Below are 24,281 nucleotides of genomic sequence, written 5' to 3' on the forward strand. Positions count from 1 at the left end.
CACACCGTGTTTTCAGCGGTGGGAGAAACCAGTTGTCCTCCACAAATGTTTTTCTAGTTGTTTATCTTGTTAAGCCCCATACACACTATCAGATTGTCTGCTGATTTTTTCGTTCAGGTTTACCAAAACCACGTAGTACAAGGGCCATTCCGGAGCATTGTGCATCATAAATGTCGCTTTCAGGGAAATCCCTGACAAAATTATACCACAACAACTTAAACAGTGGATTGAATACCTTTTGGATTACAAAAAGCTTCTTCTCAGCATGACTGCAGCAATTACTGTGCTTGTCTGCCATGCTGGATTCTGTGCGTTTTTTCAGCACCACTACTGTCCATGTTATCATGTAGAATGTTTGCGGACTCTGTGATCCCTTGAAGAGAACAATGGACTCCACTGCCCTGCGTAAATATCTGCTGCTGTTTTGTCGAATACTGCCCCCCTCCGAAAAATGCCTCCAATGGGTCTTCCTATGCGCAGTACCAAACGTCACTTCAGCTGATATGTTGATCAGCTGGTGTGACGTCAACACAGCGCATGTGCACCATGTCCGAGGCAGTATCTGACAATATGCAAACCGTGCAGGGAGAGCATTCTTGTCACATCCTGCCTCGTTTTTGCGGGTTGTGTTTTGTGTGTGTTGCAGGGCAGGTTCAGTGTGTTGAACAGCCGCTTTTGCCTGTGTTTTATTAACACACATGTTGCTCCATAGCGTAACATGCATCTGGGTAAGAAACTTTTCTCATGTTTTTTTCTAAAACCCATTTATCCCTATCAAGGGTAGACCTTTGCATGTGTTCCCCACGAGCTACCCAATGCGTGTCTGAAGTTTCATATGCCTTCTGGGGAATTTTGGATCACTCTCCCTTAATAGTTTGTCTGGAGGTTCGACTTCATGCTAATTTTCAAAAAGCCCCATGGAAACTGAATGCCATTTGGCTATACCTCCTTCCATCTACCAATAGGATCAGGGCCAGAATGTCAAAACTTTGGCAAGTTCAAGTGGGGCACCCAAGTATTAGGCTCCGCTTGGGAGACTTCTAAAGCATTCCTGCGAGGGCTTTTCATTTCTGAAATTCAAGCCATCAAAAGGGCAAAGGCTGCCCAGGGTGAACAGGTGGCACAACTGGTTAGTCGCTTGGAGGCCCAGTTTATACTTGACCCTTCAGATGCAGCTAGGGAGGGTTGGCTAGCTGCCCAGGAAGCTCTCTCTCGCATTACCACCTCGGTGGCTGAGAGGAAACACTCCTTCAACAGGCTGGTATTCTATGAGGAAGGGGAATAGACGGATGGCCTCTTGGCTAAATTGACACATTTACGTCAGGCATCCCCTTCAGTTAGTGCATTAAGGAAGCAGGACGGCCTAATAGTCAACTCACCAGAGCAGATTTTGGCTGAACTGGTTGATCAACTCTCTATCAGACTACTTAACTATATACAAGACATTCCATTGCCATCCCTATCTGCCTCCTCGCATATGCTCCCGGATGCTCCCTTAACGGTGGAGGAATTGCAGGCAGCGACCAACCTGTTCCCTAACTCAATCAGTTGTATGCTGATGAGACATTATCCCATCTACTTCAAGTGTTTAATGAGGTGAGAGATATGCAGAGAATACCTTTATCCATGACTAGGGCAAATATTGTGCTACTGTTAAAACCTGGAAAGGATCCCTTAGACCCGGGCTCCTATAGGCCCATTTCGCTCCTGCAGAGCGATATTAAAATCCTGGCAAAAGTTTTGGTCCTCAGGCTAAGTAAATTCATTGCTTCCATTCTACATTCTGATCAGTCAGGTTTTATGCCCAAAAAAACTACCTCCATCAATCTACGGAGATTATTTCTCAATCTACAATCTAGGTCTGATATTAGGGGTGATATTGCACTGTTTAAGTGACGCCCATAAAGCCTTTGGCAGCATTGAGTGGGCATATTTGTGGGCTGTAATGCTCAAGTCTGGATTTTGGCAGCGGGTCATCTCCTGGGTCTAACTCCTTTACCACGCTCTTAAGGCGGTTATTTGGCGGGAAAAATGTCCCCCAGTTTTTACCTGTATAGGGGCACTAGGCAGGGAGGCCCCCTGTCCCCACTCCTTTTCACCATTGCAATCGAGCCTATGGCAGACGACACTATGCTTTTGTTGGAATACACCACCCACTCCCTTATAGAAGCCATGACAGTAATAACTGAATTTGTATTCTACTCGGGACCGGCCATCAATTGGTCCAAGTCTTCCCTTATGCCTGTGGCTAAAGCCTCAGGTGCCTCCTCTGTAATGGCAACCAATATACCTATCTCTAATTTCAAGTATCTGGGCATTCAGATAACCCCCAACCCTCTGGATTATCTCTGCCTTAACCTAACACCTCTTCTTACTAGATTTCGTGATAAGGTTAAGGTATGATCTAGACTTAATGTCTTTAGTAGGACGAACCAATCTAATCTAATAAAGATGATCCTTATGCCCCAATTATTGTATATTCATCATAACTCCCAGCCAGTTATTCATTTGAAAGTGTTCCACGTTATAAAATAAATTTTTCGTTTGGCAGTCTAAAAACCCCAGGGTAAAACTGGAGCAATTTCAGAGGCCTAAATATTGGAGAAATCCCGTGACCAGATGAGCAGCACATTCTACAGGCATACTAGACTGTCCTGATAGTCTTTATCCATCCCCAGCAAGACTGTTTAACATAGCTTTATGTTCACACTTGATGACTCCAGTTTAAACAGACAGTAGCTTATTTCTTGATGGAGTATATTTTCCAGTCATGGATTATGTTATATCTTAACTGTTATGTACGTTTTGCAGGAAAACACAAAAGTCAAGGAGAACACAGAGGAGCAGGTGGATGAAGAGAGCAGTACAGGTGAGAATATTAGCAGTGACCACATCTGTTATTGCCATTGTTTTTGGCTAGTTGAGTGGTCACTAGTTCTATCACGTGATGCATATCATTTTGTTTGTTGCTTTTTTTTTTGTTGCCATGCTCCTGTTGCTCGTGTTTCCTATGATGTCTGAAGCCCAGGATAGCCCTGAATCAGACAAACTCTTGTGGCCCGTTGCCTCAGCCTTGACTGCAAGACTGCGAAGACTAATAACTGTATACCAGCGCTGCAACCGCAAGGAGTTATCTCGGCCAGAGATTTTGGCTCCTACCAACCACAACTATTGGCTGCAAGATGAGATGGTCAGGAGGGTAGAGATGGACCCTATCATGAAAGAAATGCAGAAGAGGTATGGGTTTGTTTTCTTCTACTTGTCAGAGACTAGCGCATATTGAAGCTGTCGTTTTCTACTGTTTACTGTAGAATAAAAGTAGATTGTAAAATTAAAGATAAAGCCTGATGGGCAACAAGTTTTCCTTCACTTGAGCTCTGATAAATCTTAAAGCGGTTGTAAACCACTGCTGGTGAAAAAAAAACACCTGTAAGGCAATTCCCTAATGTGCTAGTATGCATCACATACTATCGCATTATGGAATACTTGGCTTAGAACAAAGCTGTTTCGCAGTGTGCTGTCACTGCTGAGATGGCTGACATCTTCCCCCGGTCTTTCTTCTGGGTTCACACGCTCCGCTGTGTCATTGACCGGAGCCGCAATGACCTCACTCCCACGCATGGGCGTGGGAGCCCTCGATTCCCGACACAAAACTCTGAAGTTTCAGCAAGGTATACATAACCATCAGACTACATGCGTCAGTGGTGTCACTGGCTGCATGCAGGGTGAATGTTTCCTAAATGGTGCACATTTAGGAGATATTCATTTTGTCAACAAGTAAGCCTTATTATAGGCTTACCTGTATGTAAAAATAACAAATCGGGATTTACTACCGCTTTAAGAGCAAACAAATGTAATGCAAAACTAAAATAGTATACGACACATTTATTTGCATAAATGTGGATCCAATGTTCTTGGCAGCTTTCGACCTGCAATGTTCATGTTCATCCATGACTCCTAAAAGTTGTTTATCGCTATTGGTGCCATTAGTTAGGTCAGCCCTTTTCAACCAGGGGGCCTTTTGAGTTTTTCAGGGGTGCCATGGCAAAATGCCATAAAATTGTCAACAAGCCAGTGGGTGGATCAGCCCTGCTTTTTTTTTTTTTTTTTTTTGCACAAAGCCACTGGTTTTTATTGTGCAACAATACAACTATGGCATCGTGTGGACCGCTGGCTTCCTAACAACCAATGTCTCCATTGATATGGAGGACATAGGGCACCTGAGGATGTCCCTGTTTGCCCCTCTCTGACAGCACTGAGGTCACATTTAGCTGAATGAAGGAGAGAAATTGAGAGAAAATAAATGCTGCAATACTGGTCAGTACCAGTGTGCAAAAAATAGTTTGCTTTGCAAAAATCCCCTCTTATGTTGGGTGTCCTACATGTGTGTGTGTGTGTGTGTGTGTGTGTGTGTGTAAATCTATAAGTTTACTTTTTTTACATTTTAGAGTGGGGTGCATTGTGTTCAGAACTTTAAAAAGGGCGCCTTGACTTAAAAAAGGTTGGAAAACACCAGGTTAGATCTGAATGCTGCAGAGAGGGCATATTTTATTTTTGCATATAGCTTTTTTTATGAAGAAAAACACATTTGGACAGCAAGGATAAATACATTTTGAATGCTAAAGGAAGTGTCCACCCAAACATGAACTTTCGGGCCAGGTTCACATATGTGCGGCTGCGGTTTGCAGTCCGAGATCTGGTGCATTTCTGTTCATCAGTTCAGGTGTGATTTAGGGGCAAATTTTTGCATGAATTCCCACCTAAACCGGACCAAAAAACTCAGAGGACCCTTTTTGAAACCGCACCATGGCTGCCCCAGACATGTGTGGACCAGCTCCATTGAGAACCGGTCACATTCATATGTCATGGATGTGGTTTAAAGCACATTCAGATTGCATATATGTGAACCCAAGCCTCAGTGAAAGATGAAGCCTGCTGGGCTGATTTAAGTTTCTTACATGTTCGGTCATGATTGCTCCAACTGTGAGATCCCCCGCTATCATTTGTGGTCTGTCCGCCTGGGAGTTTTGGGTGTTCCTCCCCGAGACTATAAGAAGATCAGGTGGTAACTATCCAGCATCTATCTACCAAACACTTTAAAAAAACACTTTTGGATAGAATACACTTACAATAAATAATTTTGATTAAATGTGTAAACTAGATATATATTTTAATGTTACTTGTTATATAAATGATAAGGGTATCTAGTTCTCCTGGCCGTGGCAACTTGAGATACAGAGATATACATTACCTTTTTAGATTACATATTGATTTATGTAGTATTTATCTTGATATAATGTATATTCTGTAAAAAAAATAATCCAGGTTATAAATTAAATGCAGCAATTCTCTGCTGTTTTCTCATCTTTGTGTGGCCATGTCTTTCCATGACCTTTGCCATTACTAGGTATTTCTTCCCAATGCTACTTCTTGTATTTAAGTCCTTCAGCTGATCCTTGTAAGGGTATCACATTAATGTAAGCATCTTCTTATAATCTGAGACTGACCCCCCCCCCCCCCCCACATTTTTTTCAATGCCTGTCTGCCCTTCAAGAAGCCATCATCTAATTTACACTTTTTTTTACACATTGACACCTTTATTTAAATTTCCAACCATTACTGAAAAGAGTGGACAATTCTGTTTTCCTTTAGTGCTATTCCTTGTCACTAGCATATGCTCTTTTCATTGTAGTGGCACGTTCAAAGCTTTAAAGAGGAAGCCGTAATATTTTCCAAGAAGCAATTGCATTTTTCTCTTGGCTTTAGTTTATTGATATAGATGTTAGGATTTGGCATATACCACATTTTGGAAAATGCTCTTGAAAGCCGATTGATATTAAATATCCTGTATAATGTCAATGTGCCTTTCCCAGATTAAAAGTTACACATCTGTTTAATTTCCCAGGTGGACCAGAAGGGAACAGGCTGACTTCTATCGAACAGTGTCCTCTTTTGGAGTCATCTATGATGCAGATAAGAAGTATTTTGATTGGACGCAGTTCCGTGCACTGTCCCGTCTTGATAAAAAGACAGATGAGAGCTTAGAAAAATACTTCCACAGCTTTGTGGCCATGTGCCGAAATGTGTGCCGACTCCCCCTCAGAAAAGATGATGGTAAGAGAAATTGGTCAATATTACTTTTGATGTAATTCAGCTCTGGCCAATATGAAGCATAATGAGTAAGGGTAATTAACATGTAACTAGTAAAATAACACTGTCCAATCCCATACTGACTTTAACCACTTGTTTACTGGACACCGTTACCCCCCTTTCTGACCAGGCTATTGCACTTTCAATGACAGTTGTGCAGGCACTCATAGTACATTTTTATCATTTTTTTGAGACAGATAGAGCTTTCTTTTTGTGGTATTTAGTCACCACTGGGTTTTTTTAAATTTTTGCTAAACAAGACAGAAAAGTTTGAAAAAAAAACGTTTTTTTAAGTTTCTGTTATAAGATATTGCAAATAAGTAATATGATATGCAGCACTGACCTGCAGCACTGACTTGCAACTCTGACGGGGCTGCAGTGATAACGAGTGCCCTGGCTATCTGTGTACATGTCCACCTGTCAGATTGGCAGTTACCAGCTCTCCTTTCCTCCCCCTGTGACAGTGCGTGACGAAAGTACTGCTAAGTACTGTGCTTGGACACAGCTGATCACATGGTAAAGGGCCACTGTGACTGGCCCTTTACCGCAATTATGGTGCTCTCTGGATGTGCGCCTCAGGGGGCACGTGGGGGGTGTGGTTCCAGGAGGATGTTTATGGACACCCTCCCGGAACAACAGAGCCGTGCTGTAGCCGTCTTTCAGCTATAGCGTGGTAAGGATTAATTTCAGATGGATGTGGGTGGTTGAGTGGTGCACAAACGTCGTATATCTTTAGGCTGGCCATGCATTACACAATTTTCTTGTACAATTTTCCTTTAGAAAATTGCACTACATACATAGTTGAAAGTAAATCTAAATTTGTATAATGTATGGCCAGCCTACTCTGGATTGTTATCTGTACTTGAGGTTACTACTGCCTGCTATGGCCATTAAATGTGAGATTTCCCTGTCCCATATTTTGTTCTAATGTTAGATTTTAGTTATGGGACAAGAGTTTTTCTTCTTGCTGATACTGTCAGTAAATTGGGTAATTCTGATCTTTGGAGCCCCAGAAAGATACGAGAAGTCAGCAGGTGGCTTAACCCATTCAATTTATAACCAAATTATCAAAAGTGAGTTGATTTAACCTTTAATGCTGCATATTAAAGCAAAACTTTTGCTTTGCCCATGCAGCTGACAGTAGCTATGCATAAAAACATTGTATGTTTTGAGTCATTTCAGTTGAAACTTACACAGGGTTGAAGATTTTCTCCCCACCCCTATATGACAGTGTTGAGCCATTCACCAAGCACTATACTGTCACTTGTGAGAAAGGTCCGCATGTTTACAGACCTGAATTGAACAAAAACCATGAACAAATGGGCATTATCTATGCCGCCCTGATTTTAGTGAGTTTGCACACAAAATGTAAGTGAAGTACAAACAATGGGTCTCCTTCAGGGCATATAATAAAATAACCATGTAGTTCTGAAGATGAAGCGCCCCCAAATACGAAAGGCCAAGAAAACATATGAACTGTATGGCCTTTACTTGGCTTTCAGAAATAAATAGGCATTATCTATGCTTCTCGGATATTATTGAGCATGCACACAATTGTGTAGGTGAAACGCAAACAGTGGGAGTCTCCTTCAGGCTGTAAAATAAAATAACCCTGAGATTCTGTAGATCAAGTGCCCCCCAATTATGTGAGACCCAGAAAAAAAACTTTGGATTGTGTGACATGTACTCGGCCTTAAAAAAATTTATGTTGTGATTTTTTAGGTGCTTTCTTCAAAGTGCTTCTATTAAATATTAATAAATAATGCTGTGCATTCATTTCTGCAGGCTCTGCTGATCCCTCCATTTACTTAGACCCAATAACGGAAGAACGTGCAGCAAGAACTTTGTATCGAATAGAACTTCTTCGCAAAGTTCGAGAACAGGTTCTGAGGCACCCACAGCTTAATGAGCGGCTTAAACTATGTAGGCCTAGCCTTTACCTTCCTGTGTGGTGGGAATGTGGTAAACACGATAGAGACCTTCTAATAGGCACGGCCAAGCATGGGCTAAGCCGTACAGATTACTACATCATGAATGATACTCAGCTTTCTTTTTTGGATGCCTATAGGAATTACTCTCAGCATAAGAGAAGCAGCAGCGAAAATATGTGTTGTCATTACCAGATGGGTTCCAAGATGTATGAACCTGCTACTTGCCACTTGGAGAGGACATTTGATTCTACAAAGGTGGAGACTGAAAATGAGATTAAAATTGAAGCTGTGGAAGAGCCCATCGCAAGGCCTGACTGCAGTCCTAAAAATGGTGGCAATTTCTCCTCCCGAGTTGGCGAGATGATGACCAACAATCATGATGTGTGCTCTTTACCTGATGCGCTTATCTGCATGATGTATGACAAGAAATCTTGCAACAGTTCTCTTCTTCAAGCCAGCACTAGTGAACAGGGCTCCCTTGCTCAGGAAAGTTTTCTAGGCTTAGAGGAAAAGTCTGAGCCAAACGACTACTCTCTCAATAAGACCAAGGTGGACAACCTATCACAAAGTGAGGAGCCTGTTTCTAGAGACTGTTTCTTGGGAACCAGTGAACAGGAGGATCCTTTAGAAGTCCAAGAGAACAACCTGGGCAAACCATTTAACAGCAGTGAAAACCATATCAGCTTGTCGGTAGAGGAGGATGAACAGCAAAGTATTGGGCAGAGGGGCACAAAGACTTTAAATGATAATCATTTTTGTACTGATCTTGGCCAAACTGCTGAGCAGTCCCTAGGCCTGGATCTAGAGTTTTTGGATAAAACATTTGCACATTCAACTCTGAGCCCCAGTCTCAATGAGGACAAAGATTGTAGCATATTGAGAGATAGTCCAGACAGTCCAAACTGCAGCCATCTTCCAGTTGAAGAAAAAGAGGAATGGGGCGCCGAGCTGCAAGAAATTAAAGATGACCCCATTGTAAAATGGCAGAAGGAACTAGATGACATGAAGGATCTTCCTTTGGAAGAAACTTCTGAAGAGCACAAAGTAAAGGACTTGAGTGTTCATAGTGAGATCTCAGAGCTAGACCATGATTGTGTTGTTCATCCTTTGGACGGCAAAGACTCCTTGGAGTTGGGACACAAAACTGGTCAAATGCTTTCTGGCCTCCTAAAGCAAAGCACTGAGGAGTTGAGAGCTAAAGTCTCAGATGAAAAACTGGCCGAGGGATCCCCATCTACTTCTGATGGAAAATTAAAAATGGAAGACTGTGAAGTTAAGAAGGAGAATGTGGAGGAGGAATGCACTTGTAAAGGTAAGTAATCAGCAAAGGCTTAACTTCTTTTACAATATTGTGTGTTATGAATGGCGACATGCTTTAGTCACATAACACATTTGTATTGTGTAAGTGTTATGTGTTTTATGTTTTGGGCCTAGTCATGACTGCTCTGTAGTATTAAAAAATATGAACATGTATGAAAATATGAACATAGCATGGCACTCAATGCAGAAATGGGGCATAGACTCGTACAGCTCTGTATCTATTAATATACCATTAAATGACCTCTTGCCATCTAATGTGCACCAAAGCTAAAACTAGGAAAGGGGGGTACAAGTAGTCATGGTGATAGGACAGAGCAGAGAGATGAGCTGATCAGTCTGCTGCTTCTCCTTTCACTGTCTAGTCACAGGCTGGAGGAGGAACAAGACCTGTGGGTGTTACTGCACTGCAGCAGAGAAAAATCTGATCTTTTGCCCTGCACAGCAAGGATTTGCAGTGTGGCAGAGCTGTGTAAATCTCTGGACAGTTATACAAATCGTTTGGCAGGTAAAACCGCTCCCTACTTCATCTATTTAGCGGTTTGTCTGGAGTTCAGTTTAAAGAGGAAGTAAACCCTGATGGGTTTACTTCCTCTTTTGTTCCCTGCAAAGCATAATGGACTACTATGCATCGCATAGTAGTCCATTATGTGTCACTTACCTGACACAGGAGCCAGCGAAGTCACCGCTGTCCCCTGTAGTCCGGCGCATCCATCTTTTCGGTGGGGTCTCGCAGCTCCGCCGCTGTCATTCGGCGGAGCCGCGATGACGTCACTCCCGCGCATGCGCATGGGAGCCGACACGTGCAGCAGCACCGTTGTTGGAAATGCAGCGCTCAGTGCGCCTGCGCGCCGCTGTCTACGGGCAAATATCTCCTAAACCGTATAGGTTTAGGAGATATTTCTTGGACCTACAGGTAAGCCTTAATCTAGGCTTACTTGTAGGTCAAAGTGGTTTGTAAGGGTTTACAACCACTTTAAATGTTTTTGAAGTGTACGATTATGTTTGGTCCCATGCAGTAAAAATAAAAATGTAATTCGGTACATCAAATGTTTTAAATATTGTACAAATGTGGAAGAAATATTACTGAAAAAGTAGTTGGGCACAAATAATTATTCAAGATTTATTGGGTGCCTTGAGTTGCACAGACAGTTCCTCTTTCAGATACAGTAAATAAGATCATCTGGTTTGTCATTTATGGTTATACTCTGGCCAGATGTGTCATTTATCCTTCTCTGGGCATTCCCTGCTCTACTTTGCAAAATTCCAAATACTTGCTCATGTCATACTTTAACCCTTTCACTGCCAAGCTCTGCGCTCCATTTTTAGTCTGATAATTTTTACATTGCTATTTTTATTTTTTACTTGCAGCTTTTAAAGTTTATTAACCCCCATACCATACATTTTCTGAAAGCAAAGGACCAGTAGTATAAAAAAAGAAGGCGCCTAGTGACTACTAGGCCCCTTGATTATTAGTGGACACAAAACTGCACGATTTACAAAATACATATAAATGTACAAAATTGCTGTTAAAATCCTACAAAATATAAAGGCTAAAACTGTATTGAGTTAATAAATAACAAGTATTTGTATTTATTTAGCAAATTGTTGAAAATCGAAGGTATGCAAAATTGTAAATCAACTTACTCTGAAAATCAAAAGGTTATCATTTTTCACTTACAGCTTTTAGGTTTTTAACTGCTTGCCGACAATCCGCCGCAGTTTTACTGCAGCAGAATGGCACAGCTTGGCAAAACGACGTTACCTTGCCACGCTTTGACTTTTGGCCACCAGGGGCACGCACGCCGGCGGAGGTGCTCGCAGCGCGTGCCTGGAGCTGATGCAAGTGCCAGGCGGGCGCGATGAATGCCAGGCACCCGCGATCACTCATGACAGAGTAAACACACAAATTCTGGTTCTTTCAGGGGAGTAGAGAGAGAAGTTCATACGAAGTATGAACATCAATCTCTCTCGCCTCCTAGATAGTCCCATCCCTCCAAAGTTAGAACACACCTAGGGAACACAGTTAACCCATTGATAACCACCTAGTGTTAACCCCTTCCCTGCCAGTGACATTTATAAAGTAATCAGTGCATTTTTATAGCACTGATCACTGTATAATTGCCAGTGGTCCCAAAAATGTGTCAAAAATGTCCAATTTGTCCGCAGTAATATTGCAGTCCTGATAAAAATCGCAGATTGCCGCCATATCTAGTATAAAAAAAAAAAATAATAAAAATGCCATAAATCTATCCCCTATTTTGTAGACGCTATAACTTTTGTGCAAACCAATCACTATACGCTTATTGCGATACATATCGTCCTAAACTGAGAAAAAAAATGTGTTTGATAAAAAATGTGGGATGTTTATTATAGTAAAAAGTTTTTTTTTTTTCAAAAATTGTTGCTCTTTTTTGTTTATAGCGTAAAAAATAAAAACCGCAGAGGCTATCGAATACCACCAAAAGAAAGCTCTATTTGTGGGGAAAAAAAGGACGTCAATTTTTTTTTTGGGTACAGTTTTGCTCAACCGCGCAATTGTCAAATCGGCGCGGTGCCGTATCGCAAAAAATGGCCTGGTCATTGAGCAGTCAAATCTTTCGGGGCTAAAGTGGTTAACCACTTTCAGACCGGACCATTTTGCTGGTCAATGACCAGAGGTCTTTTTACAATTTGGCACTGCGCTGCTTTAACTGGTAATTGCGCGGTCATGCAATGTTGTACCCAAACAAAATTTGCGTCCTTTTTTCCCCACAAATAGAGCTTTCTTTTAAAGGTATTTGACTGACTCTGCGATTTTTTATTTTTTGCGATATAAACGTAAAAAGACCGCAAATTTTGAAAAAAAATGATATTTTCTACTTTTTGTTATTAGAAAAATCCAATAAACTCAATTTTAGTCATACATTTAGGCCAAAATGTATTCAGCCACATGTCTTTGGTAAAAAAAAAGTCAATAACTGTATATTTATTGGTTTGCGCAAAAGTTGTCACATCTACAAACTAAGGTACGTTTTCTGGAATTTACGCAGCTTTTAGTTTATGACTGCCTATCTCATTTCTTGAGGTGCTAAAATGGCAGGGCAGTACAAAACCCCCCCAAATGACCCCATTTTGGAAAGTAGACAGCCTAAGAAAATTGATAAGAGGCATGTTGAGCCCATTGAATATTTTATTTTTTTGCCTCAAGCGATTGAATAATGACAAAAAAAAAAATATTTTTATTTTTTTTACACAAAGTTGTCACTAAATGATATATTGCTCACACATGCCATGGTTATATGTGGAATTGTACCCCAAAATACATTCTGCTGCTTCTCCTGAGTACAGGGATACCACATGTGGTCGACTTTTTGGAAGCCTAGCCGCGTACGGGGCCCCGAAACCAAGCACCGCCTTCAGGATTTCTAAGGGCATACATTTGTAATTTCACTCCTCACTACCTATCACAGTTTAGAAGGCCATAAAATGCCAAGATGGCACAAAACACCCACAAATGACCCCATTTTAGAAAGTAGACACCCCAAGCTATTTGCTGAGAGGCATGTTGAGTCCATGGAATATTTTATATTTTGCCACAAGTTGCGGGAATATTACATTTTTTTTCACAAAGTTGTCACTAAATGATATATTGCTCACACATGGGCATATGTGAAATGACACCCCAAAATAAATTCTGCTGCTTCTCCTGAGTACAGGGATACCACATGTGTGGGACTTTTTGGGAGCCTAGCCGCGTACGGGGCCCCGAAAACCAAGCACCGCCTTCAGGATTTCTAAGGGTGTAAATTTTTGATTTCACTCCTCACTACCTATCGCAGTTTTGAAGGCCATAAAATGCCAAGATGGCACAAACCCCCCCCCCCAAATGACCCCATTTTGGAAAGTAGACACCCCTAAATTTAGGGGTACACTAGTGAGACTCACAGGTAAAAAAGCACCTAGGCTGTCAGCGACTGTATCAAAACACTACAAAAAAAACTGTTAGCGATCGCAGGGATCAGGCCTGCCTCTGCGAACGCTGCAGTTATGTGCGTTGTGTTTTGTAAGTGACATTGATCGATCGATACTGCACTTGGGTGGGCTGGGCTGGGCTTGGCGGAGGGGCTAAACGCAGGTGCTAGCAGGTATCTGGGCTGATCCCGCTAACAATGCGTTTTGGGAAACCTAAACTGCTGGCGACGCTAATATAGATCTGATCAGATACTATATTACTAAGGGAGGTGTATGCTTTGCGCGTGGGCGTTAGCGGTACTGGCACTAACCTGACGCTGCCTGGGGCGACGCAGACCCTATCTGACCCTCAAACTTATATCACCCGCCGGGTGATCAGGGGGTTAAACCTTTATTAGGTAATAAATGGCGGGTGCTCTGAAACTATAAAAAAATAACTAACCAACCAGCGTCACCTGTAACAGTTATATGGTGATCACTGGTGAAAGGGTTAACTAGGGGGCAATCAGGGGGCTTTATGCGGTAGTATATGGGGGTCCCTGGCGCTATAAAAAGCTGCGGCGAACCCAAATACCTACCTGCCTAACTAGCGTCACCTGTGACACTAATACAGCGATCAGAAAAACGATCGCTTATTAGGCTGGGTTCACACTGGTGCGATGCGGGAACGCCGCGAATCCGCGGCGGGTTCCCGCATCACACTGCCCTATGCGAACTGCTGGGAGTGTCAGTGAAATGTTAATGACACCCCCAGATCAGTTCACATATCGCAGTGCGATCTGCAAACTCGGACAGGAATCGGATCGCATGGTGTGAACACCCATGCGATCCGATTCTGCTGCGGACCAAAAAAAGGGTCCCGTGCGAGTTTGCGGCGGGTGCGATGCGAATTCAGCCATACTATCTGTATGGCTGAACTCGCATCGCACAGAGATCGGATGTGATTTGCACTGCAGTGCGAATCACATCCGTTCTCATAAACCGCTGCAATGTGAACCCAGCCTTAGTGACACTGGCGACGGGGGGTGATCACGGGGTTAAACCTTTATTGGGGGGGTTAGGGGGGTACCCTAGAACTAAAGGGGGCTAACCCTAACTGCCCTAACAGTTATTACAGTCACAAATGACACCAATGCAATAAAAAAAAAATGCCATTGGTGTCACTGTGACTGGGGGTGCAGGGGTGATCGGGGGGTGAAGGGGGGTGAGAGTGTGCCTGGCATGTTCTACTGTGTAGTGTAGTGTTGGTGCAACTCACCAATCCTCTCTCCTCGGTGCCGGAACGAAAAATACCGACACAGAGGAGAGATTACATCACTTCCTCTGCCTGTGTTTACATTACAGGAGAGGAAGTGATGTCACGCTGCACTTCCATTCGTCAGGAGCGATCGCAAGGGGGTGGCCATGAATGAATGGCCGCCCCCCCATCCCGGATCGCTCCTGAACGGATTCCGACCGCCGCTGGCACCGATCGGGCCCCCCACCCGCGGGAAGGCAGGGACGTACAGGTACGCCCATATGCCTGCCCGTGCCATTCTGTCGACGTACATCGTCGTGCGGCGGTCGGCAACTGGTTAAACAACAACAACAAAAAACTATACATTTTCTGAAAGCACATGTCCTGTAGATTAAATAAAATGGGCTACTGATTTTTTTTAAACCCCACAAAGTTTGTCGAAATGTTTATCAACTTAGAATTTTCACTAAACATACACTAAAATTTATATTAGCACACACAATGTAAAAAAAATACTGCTAAATTCCTACTAAGGCCTTGTTCACATGGGGTGTACTAAAGTGTATGCCAGTGTGAGGTCCATGTTTACCTGCACAGGGATGCACAGGTGTTCCATGCATCCTTGTGCAGGCAGTCCCATTCCAGTCAATATGGATGCAGCAGCTGCAGGATCACAGACACCTCTCCCAATCTGACATCAGTGCACGTGTGGGTGCATGGCCCTGAAAGCAGACAGTGTCAGTTCAGGGTCATGCACACAAGCATGTCAAATTGGGAACAGCGGCTGTGTCCCTCTAACCACTGTATCCCAGTTGACATTAATGGGACTGTCTGCATGTGGATCGTCGTGTTGGTAAGCATGAACTTGCATGGGCATATAGTTTAATATTCCTCATTTGAACGAGGCCCTATAATGTTTTGGGTTTTTTGGGTTTTTAATTTTGTTTATTACATTTTCTGTGATCAATGAACATAGGAGCGATCAGTACCGATTGCTCAATGTGTTCATTCAGGAGGGGGCTGTAAACATGGCATTAAGTTAAAGTGAACCTGTTTTCCTTCCCGTGCATGGGCATAGCACATATTTGCTTTGGCACGCCTGTTTTATAACATTTCTGCCATCAACACATTAGTGACCTGTGATAAAGACGACGTACAGTAAATGTACCGCTTGTGTCCCATCATTGCCTGTTCTATTTACATCATCATGATTGTACTGTTGAATGGCATGGAAACTCATCTTGAGGAAGTGGTTTGTAGCATGTGCATGAATTCACATTGCGCACTTGCTCTGCAATGCGCTTTGACCCTGGGAATTTTTTTTTTTCTTCTCTTTTGTGTGTACGCACCAGAAGACACCAAGAATTATGGCAGAGCTTGGATATGGAAGGCAGAACATGCAGGTTAGAATCCATTCTGCTTGGGCATAGGCTAAAGTTTGAGTTGTATCCAACATCAAAACATATTTTTTTGCTTTGGATAGTGTGGGAACCTGTCGGGTTTGTGTTGCTGTCTGTATCCCTTCTGGGGGAGATCCGCCCTCGGTTTGCCCCAGTGGCCATTTTCATTGGGTTAAAAAGTGATGGGAAATCCAAAATATTACAGCTGTCACTGGAAATCTTCCAATGGGGAAATAGTTTTTTCAATGACAACTGTCCAAGAGGGGACACCATGGGACAGGAAGGAGAGGTCCTTCGTCAGACACCATGGACACAGCCAAGAACTGCAAAGGCATCAAGATTTAGATAATTGTGTAATTTCTGAATCAACATCTCATTAAAGGAAGTAGATGCTGATCCCAAATGAGCCTGGGCAAAGGTGTCTCCATCCTTCTGGGGAGAAAAACAGCTGATGGTATCTGAGGCTTGGTCTACTTGCTATACACCTGGCTTGTTTTTCTTACCATGTGAGAATATACACAAAGTAAGAAAAACCAGCTCTGTCTTGTCTGTGTGGTTAAACATTTCTTTTTGGTTTTATATAACAGTATTTCTTGAATGGGTTGCCATTTGGGTTTCCTTAGGGCAGGGCTTGACAAATTTGCTTGGAATCTAGGAGCCAGCTTAAAAAGTTAGGAGCCAGGTCGGTAACGGCGATCCGGACCTGTCCCTGGCCTGACATGGAGACGAGTGAGGGGAAGATAGCGCCGCAGCCCCCCCCCCTTTTTTTTTCCTTAAAAAAAAAAAAAAAAATTATATATATATATATATATATATAATACAATGAGAAGCCATTTACCAGCCACCACACTCACCGTTGGGCAAAAGGCGCCAGATGACGCCCACAATCACTTCTTTCTCTTCACTTTGGGAAGGAAATGGGCGGGCAGTGAAAAACGGGCAGGGGAGCTTCACTCCATTAGGAATTAGCATTATTGGAATAGGGTGTAAGTTCTACATCCACCACAAGATGGCGCCAGACTACCGAAAGCTTTTAGAAGGCCGCAAAGCCACGGCCTCAATTACTGGCTGTCGCGGCCCGATGCAATTGCGCGGCGGAGTTCGGGGTCCAAATGGAGACGGGATACCCCAGCAGCATTGCCCCAGTCGCCAGGACACGAATTCTAGGCGCAAATGCGACCAGGCGCCCGGGTTTTGTCGAGCCCTGCCTTAGGGTGTCACAAGCATCAGACCTAGTTTGCCCTAGATCAACTTCATGAGTTGCTATGGTGCAGGTGGGGCCGGTAGTACCATAACCACCAATGATGCTTTAGAGCAGGACGCACTGCATCGTTCTTTGCTAAGGTGTTAGCGGCCAGCTCACCCCAACAATGACAGCATATGATGCTGATCCAATGCAGACAGTAATCAGGGCCATCCTCGGAATTCGGGAGAGGATGGATGCCCACCTCCTCCAGACCAACTCTACTTTCCGCTCTGGAGCCAAGAGGTAGGGCTTTGATGTGAAGGGGCTCTGTGATTGGGAGCTTTGATATCAGGGGACTCTGATGATATGCAAGGACTTTGGGATGGAAATAAATAAAAATTTTACATTTTAGACTGGAATGTATTGGGATTTTTCAAACTTTTAAAGAGTGCTGCAACTGTAAAAAGGTTGGGAAATGTATACTACTGATCCATCTCCGCAGCAATCTCCTGATAAAATGTAATCTATTGTCCCTAAGGTTGGCCGTAGATGGCTACAGGTCTAACAGGAATATAGCAGCTGAGAAAGTTGAGCACTTGGTTTGTTCATGTGGATTAATACATCGGTGGTGCTTGGCCTTCTCAACTACCCCACCAATCTCATTGCTACTTTACTGTGACATTAAAAGGGAGGTTTTGAGCAACTGGTATTCTTACAGTTATCTTTTTTGATAAAATTGTAGTTTGTCATTTAGGCAGACTGGACCTTTCATTGCTGGTTTAAAGCAAACCTGCTGCCTTGCTCTGGGTGGACATAGGAAATATGTTAACGCATAAGAGTTGAATCTTGAGCCACGGTATTCTAATTCAACATTGCCAAACACTGTACCACCAGGCTGCTCCAAATATGTAGTGAAATCTTGTACCTTCTAAGTCGTACTATTATGGAGCTAAAGAATAACAGAGGGCAAAAATTAGAGACCGAGGGAAGTTTTGTTATATATAGGCTCTAATCCTCCCAGTGTTCTGCCAATATTTCAGAAAATTTCCAATAGATCAATATTAAGTAAGCTTTTGCCTGACACAACTATTAAAATGGGCTATTAGACCAGGGGATTAAAATATTATGTTAATCCAATTCTTAAAATATATATACAGTGCTATGAAAAAGTATTTGTCTCCTTCCTGATTTTTTTTATTTTTTGCATATTTGTAACTCTTAAATTCAGATTATCAAACAAACACATTTTTATATTCTACAAATATGACCCGATAAATCCAAAATGCACTTTTTAAATGACAATTTAATTTATTAAGGGCAAAAAGCTGTCCAAACCTGCCTATGTGAAAAAAGAATTGCTCCCCTTGCTAAATTGTGAATGAACTGTGATTAGTAGCATTTTTTGGAGTTAAATTTAATTTGCCACACCCAGGCCTGATTACTGCCAGAGCTGCTAAATGAAGAAATAACTTAAATAGAAGCTGTCTGACAATGTAAAGCACGCTAAAGGATCTCCAAAAAACAACACGTCATGCTGCGATCTAAAGAAGTTCAAGAACAGATGAGAAACAAACCAATTGACATGTATCTGTCTGGAAAGGGTTACAAAGCCGTTTCCGAGGCTTTGTGGCTCCAGTGAACCATGGTGAGAGCCATTATCCACAAATGGAGAAAACTTGCTACAGTGGTGAATATTCCCAGGAATGGCCAGCCCACCAAAATTACTCCAAGAGCATGACAACGACTCATCCTGGAGGTCATAAAAGAACCCAGAAAAACATCTAAAGAACTGCAGGCCTCACTTACCTCGGGTAACATCAGTGTTAATGAGTCTACAATAAGAAACAGACTGGGCAAAAATGGCATCCGTGGGAGCGTTCCAAGGCGAAAGCCACTGTTGACTAAATGACCACAAAGGCTTGTCTCACATTTGCCAAAAAAAATCTTGATTATCCCCAAGACTTTTTGGGCAAATATTCTGTGGACTGATGAGACAAAAGTTGAACTTTGGAAGGTGTGCATCCTGTTACATCTGGTGTAAAACTAACATCGCATTCCATAAAAAGAATATCACACCAACAGTCAAACATGGTGGTGGGAGTATGATGGTTTGGGGCTACTTTGCAGCTTCAGAACCTGGATGACTTGCGATAATTGATGGAACAATGAATTCTGCACTCTGACAGTCCTGAAAGAGAATGTACAGCCATCAGTTTGTGAACTTGAGCTCAAGTGTACTTGAGTTATGCAGCAGAACAATGATCCGAAACGCAACAGCAAATACACTTATGAATAGCTCAAAAAAACAACAAAAAATATTAAATTTTTTTGGAGTAGCCTAGTTAAAGTCCAGACTTAAATATGATTGAGATGCTGTGGCATGACCTAAACAGGTCTTTCATGCTGGAAAACACTTCAGTGTGGCTGAATTAGAACAATTCTGCAAAAGGAGAGTTGGCCATAATTTCCTTCACAAGTGATGTGAAAGACTCATTGCCAGTTATTACAGATGGTTGATCGCAGTTGTTGCTGCCAGGGGTGGCACAATCAGTTTTTAGGTTTAGGGGGCAATTACTTTTTCACATAGGTGCAGGCAGGTTTGAACAGCTTTTTTCCCTTCAAGAAAAACAGAAATGGAAGGTGCGCACACCTAGTGCATTACCAGAGATAATTTAATAATGAGAAATTTTTGTATAAAAGTGGGTACTCCCAAAATGCAACTGACAAAAGGTCATAAACACAGTGCTTGGACATGCACAGAACACAGGGTACAGCTAACACATTTTGGGGGCACACCCACTTCCTCAGAGCTAGGCTTTTTTCCCTTAAAGCGGAGCTCCATCCTAAAGTGGAACTTCCGCTCATTGGAACCCTCCCCCCTTCGGCGCCACAATTGGCACCTTTTCAGGGGGAGGGGGGTGCAGATACCTGTACAGTACAGGTATTTGCACCCACTTCTGGCATAGATATCCGCAGAATCTGTCAGGAATGGGGTGAATACCCTTTCACAGCACTGTACATTTTTTTTTAATTCGGGACTTTACTAGTACAGTGAGCATATATAGTATAACCAACTACATAAATATAACAAAAGGCATCATTTTAGTTTCAATAATTTTTATTACAATTTTAAGCACAATACAAAAAACGTATACTTGAACATTATCAGGTAATTGTCAAAACAAGGATGTATTGACCAAAGTGATCAGAGACCCTGACAGGCTGTACAGAAGAACTGCTACAAAATGTTTCAGGCCTAGCAATCCAGGTCTACTTGTTAGCATGGCCATTTTCCTAAGGCTATAAGCCTGTGGGTATGAACCACTAGGCGCCCCAAATTTTCAACAAATAAGAATTATTATCATGTGACATTACAGCAAGTTGTCGGTCATAAATATTCCCAGAACATTGTGAAATATAACATTCGCATCTAAAATGGGTCCTGATGCCTCAACCCAGGGGTCCTGATCTCGAGAATATAGTACAATTGGGGAAGCTGTACCATCCCCCTCAGCATCCTTCCAAAATTTTTATCAATATGGTATAACTGAACCAAAAACAAGGAAGTGAGAAATGAAATAAAGAGAAAAGGGGGAAAAAAAAAAAAGTAGAACATCAGAATAGAGTAGGTCCCCTTAACCCGCGCCTCTCCTCGCAGGGTGGCCCAGTGTCTAGAAAGCTTGAAGATCAGAATAGAGTAGATCCCCTTAGCCCGGGCCTCTCCTCGCAGGGTGGCCCAGGGTCTAGGGAGCTTGGAGATCAGAATAGAGTAGGTCCCCTTAGCCCGGGCCTCTCCTCGCAGGGTGGTCCAGTGTCTAGGGAGCTTGGACATCAGGATAGAGTAGGTCCCCTTAGCCCGGGCCTCTCCTTGCAGGGTGGTCCAGTGTCTAGGGAGCTTGGACATCAGAATAGAGTAGGTCCCCTTAGCCCGGGCCTCTCCTCGCAAGGTGGCCGTGTCTAGGGAGCTTGGAGATGTGTAATCCAGGGGCTCCACACACTCAATTTTTCATTAATCCTAATCCAGGATATTTTATGTTTCACCGATGTGGCATCAATAACAGGCGATTTCCATGCTCGCGCTATGGTTATTTTAGATCAAAAGGCATAATTTTATCATTGCAAAAAAGTTTTTTTTTTTTTTCTATATTTTTTTTTACATTTAACTCATGTTAAAAAAATGGAACGTGAATACTGAGCTGAAACTAGATATTCTAAAACCCCATAATTTGAGGTATAGGTTTTAACCTGTTTATGTCATTTTAAAATCTGCAGCTTTCCTAAATTGTTGGTGATCCTGTCATCAAGGTCCTTTTTAACCACTTAGCGCAAATTGCCGTCATTGTACATCGGTACTTTGACGCTAAATACCGTTGTTATGGCAGCAGATAGCTGCCATAACTCTGGCATTTTCAACAACAGCTGGATTTCAGATAAAAGAGGTCTCCATGGTGTATTCGCCACGAGATAACTTTTATCGGGGGTGGGAGAGGGGGCCTCCTCCCACCGCGTTCCAATCATCTCTGCCACTTACCAGAGCCATCATTATGGCGGAGACGAATCGCGTCCTTCCCCCTGACAGGCATAGAGCAGAGTGAGGGAAAGATGGCCCCCGCTCGGCTCTATAACATTGAATGGTGGAAGCAATGTCAAATGTAATTTTAGCCCAGTGGTCTTAAAGGAGAAATTTATTTTTATTTTTGTGCACGCAAAAAAACATTCATTTTTATTTTATTTTTATTGCATTTTAGTGTAAATATGAGATCTGAGGTCTTTTTGACCCCACGTCTCATATTTAAGAGATCCTGTCATGCTTTTTTTCTGTTACAAGAGATGTTTACATTCCTTGTAATAGGAATAAAAGTGACCCAAAAAACATAAAATAAATAATAAGAAAAAAACATTTAAAGCACCCAGTCCCGCGGAGCTCGTGCACATAAGCGAACACATATGTAAGTCTCGCCCACATTTGAAAACGGTGTTCAAACCACACATGAGAGGCATTGCCGTAATCGTTGGAGAGAGAGAGCAATAATTCTAGCACTCGATCTGCTCTGTAACTCTAAACGTGTAACCTGTAGAAATCTTTAAATGTCACTTATGGAGATTTTTTTAAGGGTAAAAGTTTGTCACTATTCCAAGAGCGGATGCAATTTTGAAGCATGACATGTTGGTATTAATTTACTCGGCGTAATATTATATTTCACATATATTTAAAAAAATTTAGCTAACTTTACTGTTTTATTTTTTATGTCAGTGTGTTTTTTCAAAAAAAATTGCGCTTGTAAGACCGCTGCGCAAATACGGTGTGACATAAAGTATTGCAACGACCGCCATTTTATTTTCTATGGTGTCTTGGCTTGTAAACAAAAAGAGGCTCGGTCCTTAACCACATGCCGACCAGCCACCGCAGTTGCACTGCGGTAGAATGGCACGGCTGGGCGAACAGACGTTATGTAATGTCCCTTCGCCCTGTGGCCACTAGGGGGCGTGCCCCCAAGCCGATGTGAGTGCCTGGCGGCCTCGATCGCCACCGGGCTTCCCGCGATCACCGCTGAGACACGTTGAACCCAGAACTGTGTGTGTAAACACACAGTTTGCGGTTCTCTGAGGGGAGAAGTGTCAGATCATCTGTTCAATAGAGTATGAACAACGATCTGTTATCTTCCCTGCACAGTCCCCATCCCCCTTTAGTTAGAACACAAACTAGTACACACTTAACCCCTTCACTGCCAGTGAAACTTTTACAGTAATCAATGCATTTTTAATCGCACTGATTGATGTATTAATCAGTGGTTCCAAAAATGTGTCAAAATTGTCCGGCGTGTCCACCATAATGTCGCAGTCCTGATAAAAGTAGCAGATCGCCGCCATTACTATTAGAAAAAAAAATTACTATAAAAATGCTATAAATCTATCCCCTGTTTTGTAGACGCTTTAACTTTTGCACAAACCAATCAACTTACGCTTATTGCGTTTTTTTTTTTTTTTTTTGCTTTTTACCAAAAATATGTACCGTAGACTAATACATATCGGTCTAAACTGAGGAAATTTGTATTTATTTTTTTTATATATTTTTGGGGATATTTATTCTAGTAAAAAGTTAAAAAGATTTTTTTTTTTTTTTCCAGAATCTTTTTTTTTTGTTGTACCAAATCAAATATTACCAAAAGAAATCTCTATTTATGGAACAAAAAAGGACGTCAATTTTGTTTAAATGCAACGTCGCACTACCACGCAATTGTCGGTTAAAGCGACGCAGTGCTGAATCCCAAAAAGTGCTCTGGTCAGGAAGGGGGTAGAATCTTCCCGGGATTTAAGTGGTTAAAGCCACTTTCTGTTTTAGGGTGTCAACACTCTGTGCCCGAATCCCAGTTGTGCTCCTTCACTGTTACCCTGCCCACCAGTGGTGGAGATTACAAGTAGCCTTAAAAGCACACATTGTGTAGGCATGGTCACTGTGATCACTATAAGGAAACTGGTCCAGAGTAGTTGGTCACTGTGATCTCACTATAAGGAAACTGGTCCAGAGTAGTGCCTACTACACATGATGAGCATATCAGACGAATGATCTTTTATTTTTTAATTTTTTTTATGCATATTAGTCTCATATTAAAAATGAATAGGTTACAAAAATTCTTGTAAGGCAGAATACAACTTTCCTTGATATATATTGTAATATATCCTTTCATTTCTGAGCATGGGCGGTCACTCATTTTTTTTTTTTTTTTTCCCCAGACGAATACTGTACTGATTAAACTAAAATAGTTTTTTCTGTTATCGTACAAGAAAAATTTCCAGTGTTTGTCCCGTCCGATAATACAGCATGAACTGTCATTATCGGCCTGTGAAAGCTGTGCACTAACACTCAGATTATCGGACGATCGCTCTGAAATTTTTCATCTGATTTTCTGATCGTGTGCATTAGGCATAAGGAGCAGCCGCTTCTAGTGCAAGTTTATTTAAACAGGAAGTGGCTGAAGCAGGCTGCAGGAAATCGGCAGAGCTAAGATGCAGCAAAGCGTGAAAAATTGTGAAAACTAACCAAAACAAAATGGGGATTGTTTATGGTACTTTGTCAAATTTTACGTCAAGTTAGGATGTTCAAC

The 24,281-nt window shown here is 42.3% G+C and overlaps 1 protein-coding gene across 2 annotated transcripts in view; it reads left to right on the forward strand.

Moving 5' to 3' along the window:
- CHD6 (chromodomain helicase DNA binding protein 6) overlaps positions 1-24,281 on the forward strand; it is a 219,871-nt gene that overhangs the window by 166,164 nt on the left and 29,426 nt on the right. For both annotated transcript variants that reach the window (XM_077459181.1, XM_077459182.1), the window contains 4 exons: positions 2,812-2,869; positions 3,024-3,237; positions 5,906-6,114; positions 7,936-9,393. In XM_077459181.1, coding sequence (XP_077315307.1) covers positions 2,812-2,869; positions 3,024-3,237; positions 5,906-6,114; positions 7,936-9,393 — 1,939 coding nt within the window. The remainder of the gene's footprint in view (positions 1-2,811; positions 2,870-3,023; positions 3,238-5,905; positions 6,115-7,935; positions 9,394-24,281) is intronic.

This window comes from Lithobates pipiens, unplaced genomic scaffold (assembly GCF_037356315.1).
Source record: "Lithobates pipiens isolate NorthernLeopardFrog02 unplaced genomic scaffold, aLitPip1_a1.2 Scaffold_28, whole genome shotgun sequence".
Classification (NCBI taxonomy): domain Eukaryota; kingdom Metazoa; phylum Chordata; class Amphibia; order Anura; family Ranidae; genus Lithobates; species Lithobates pipiens.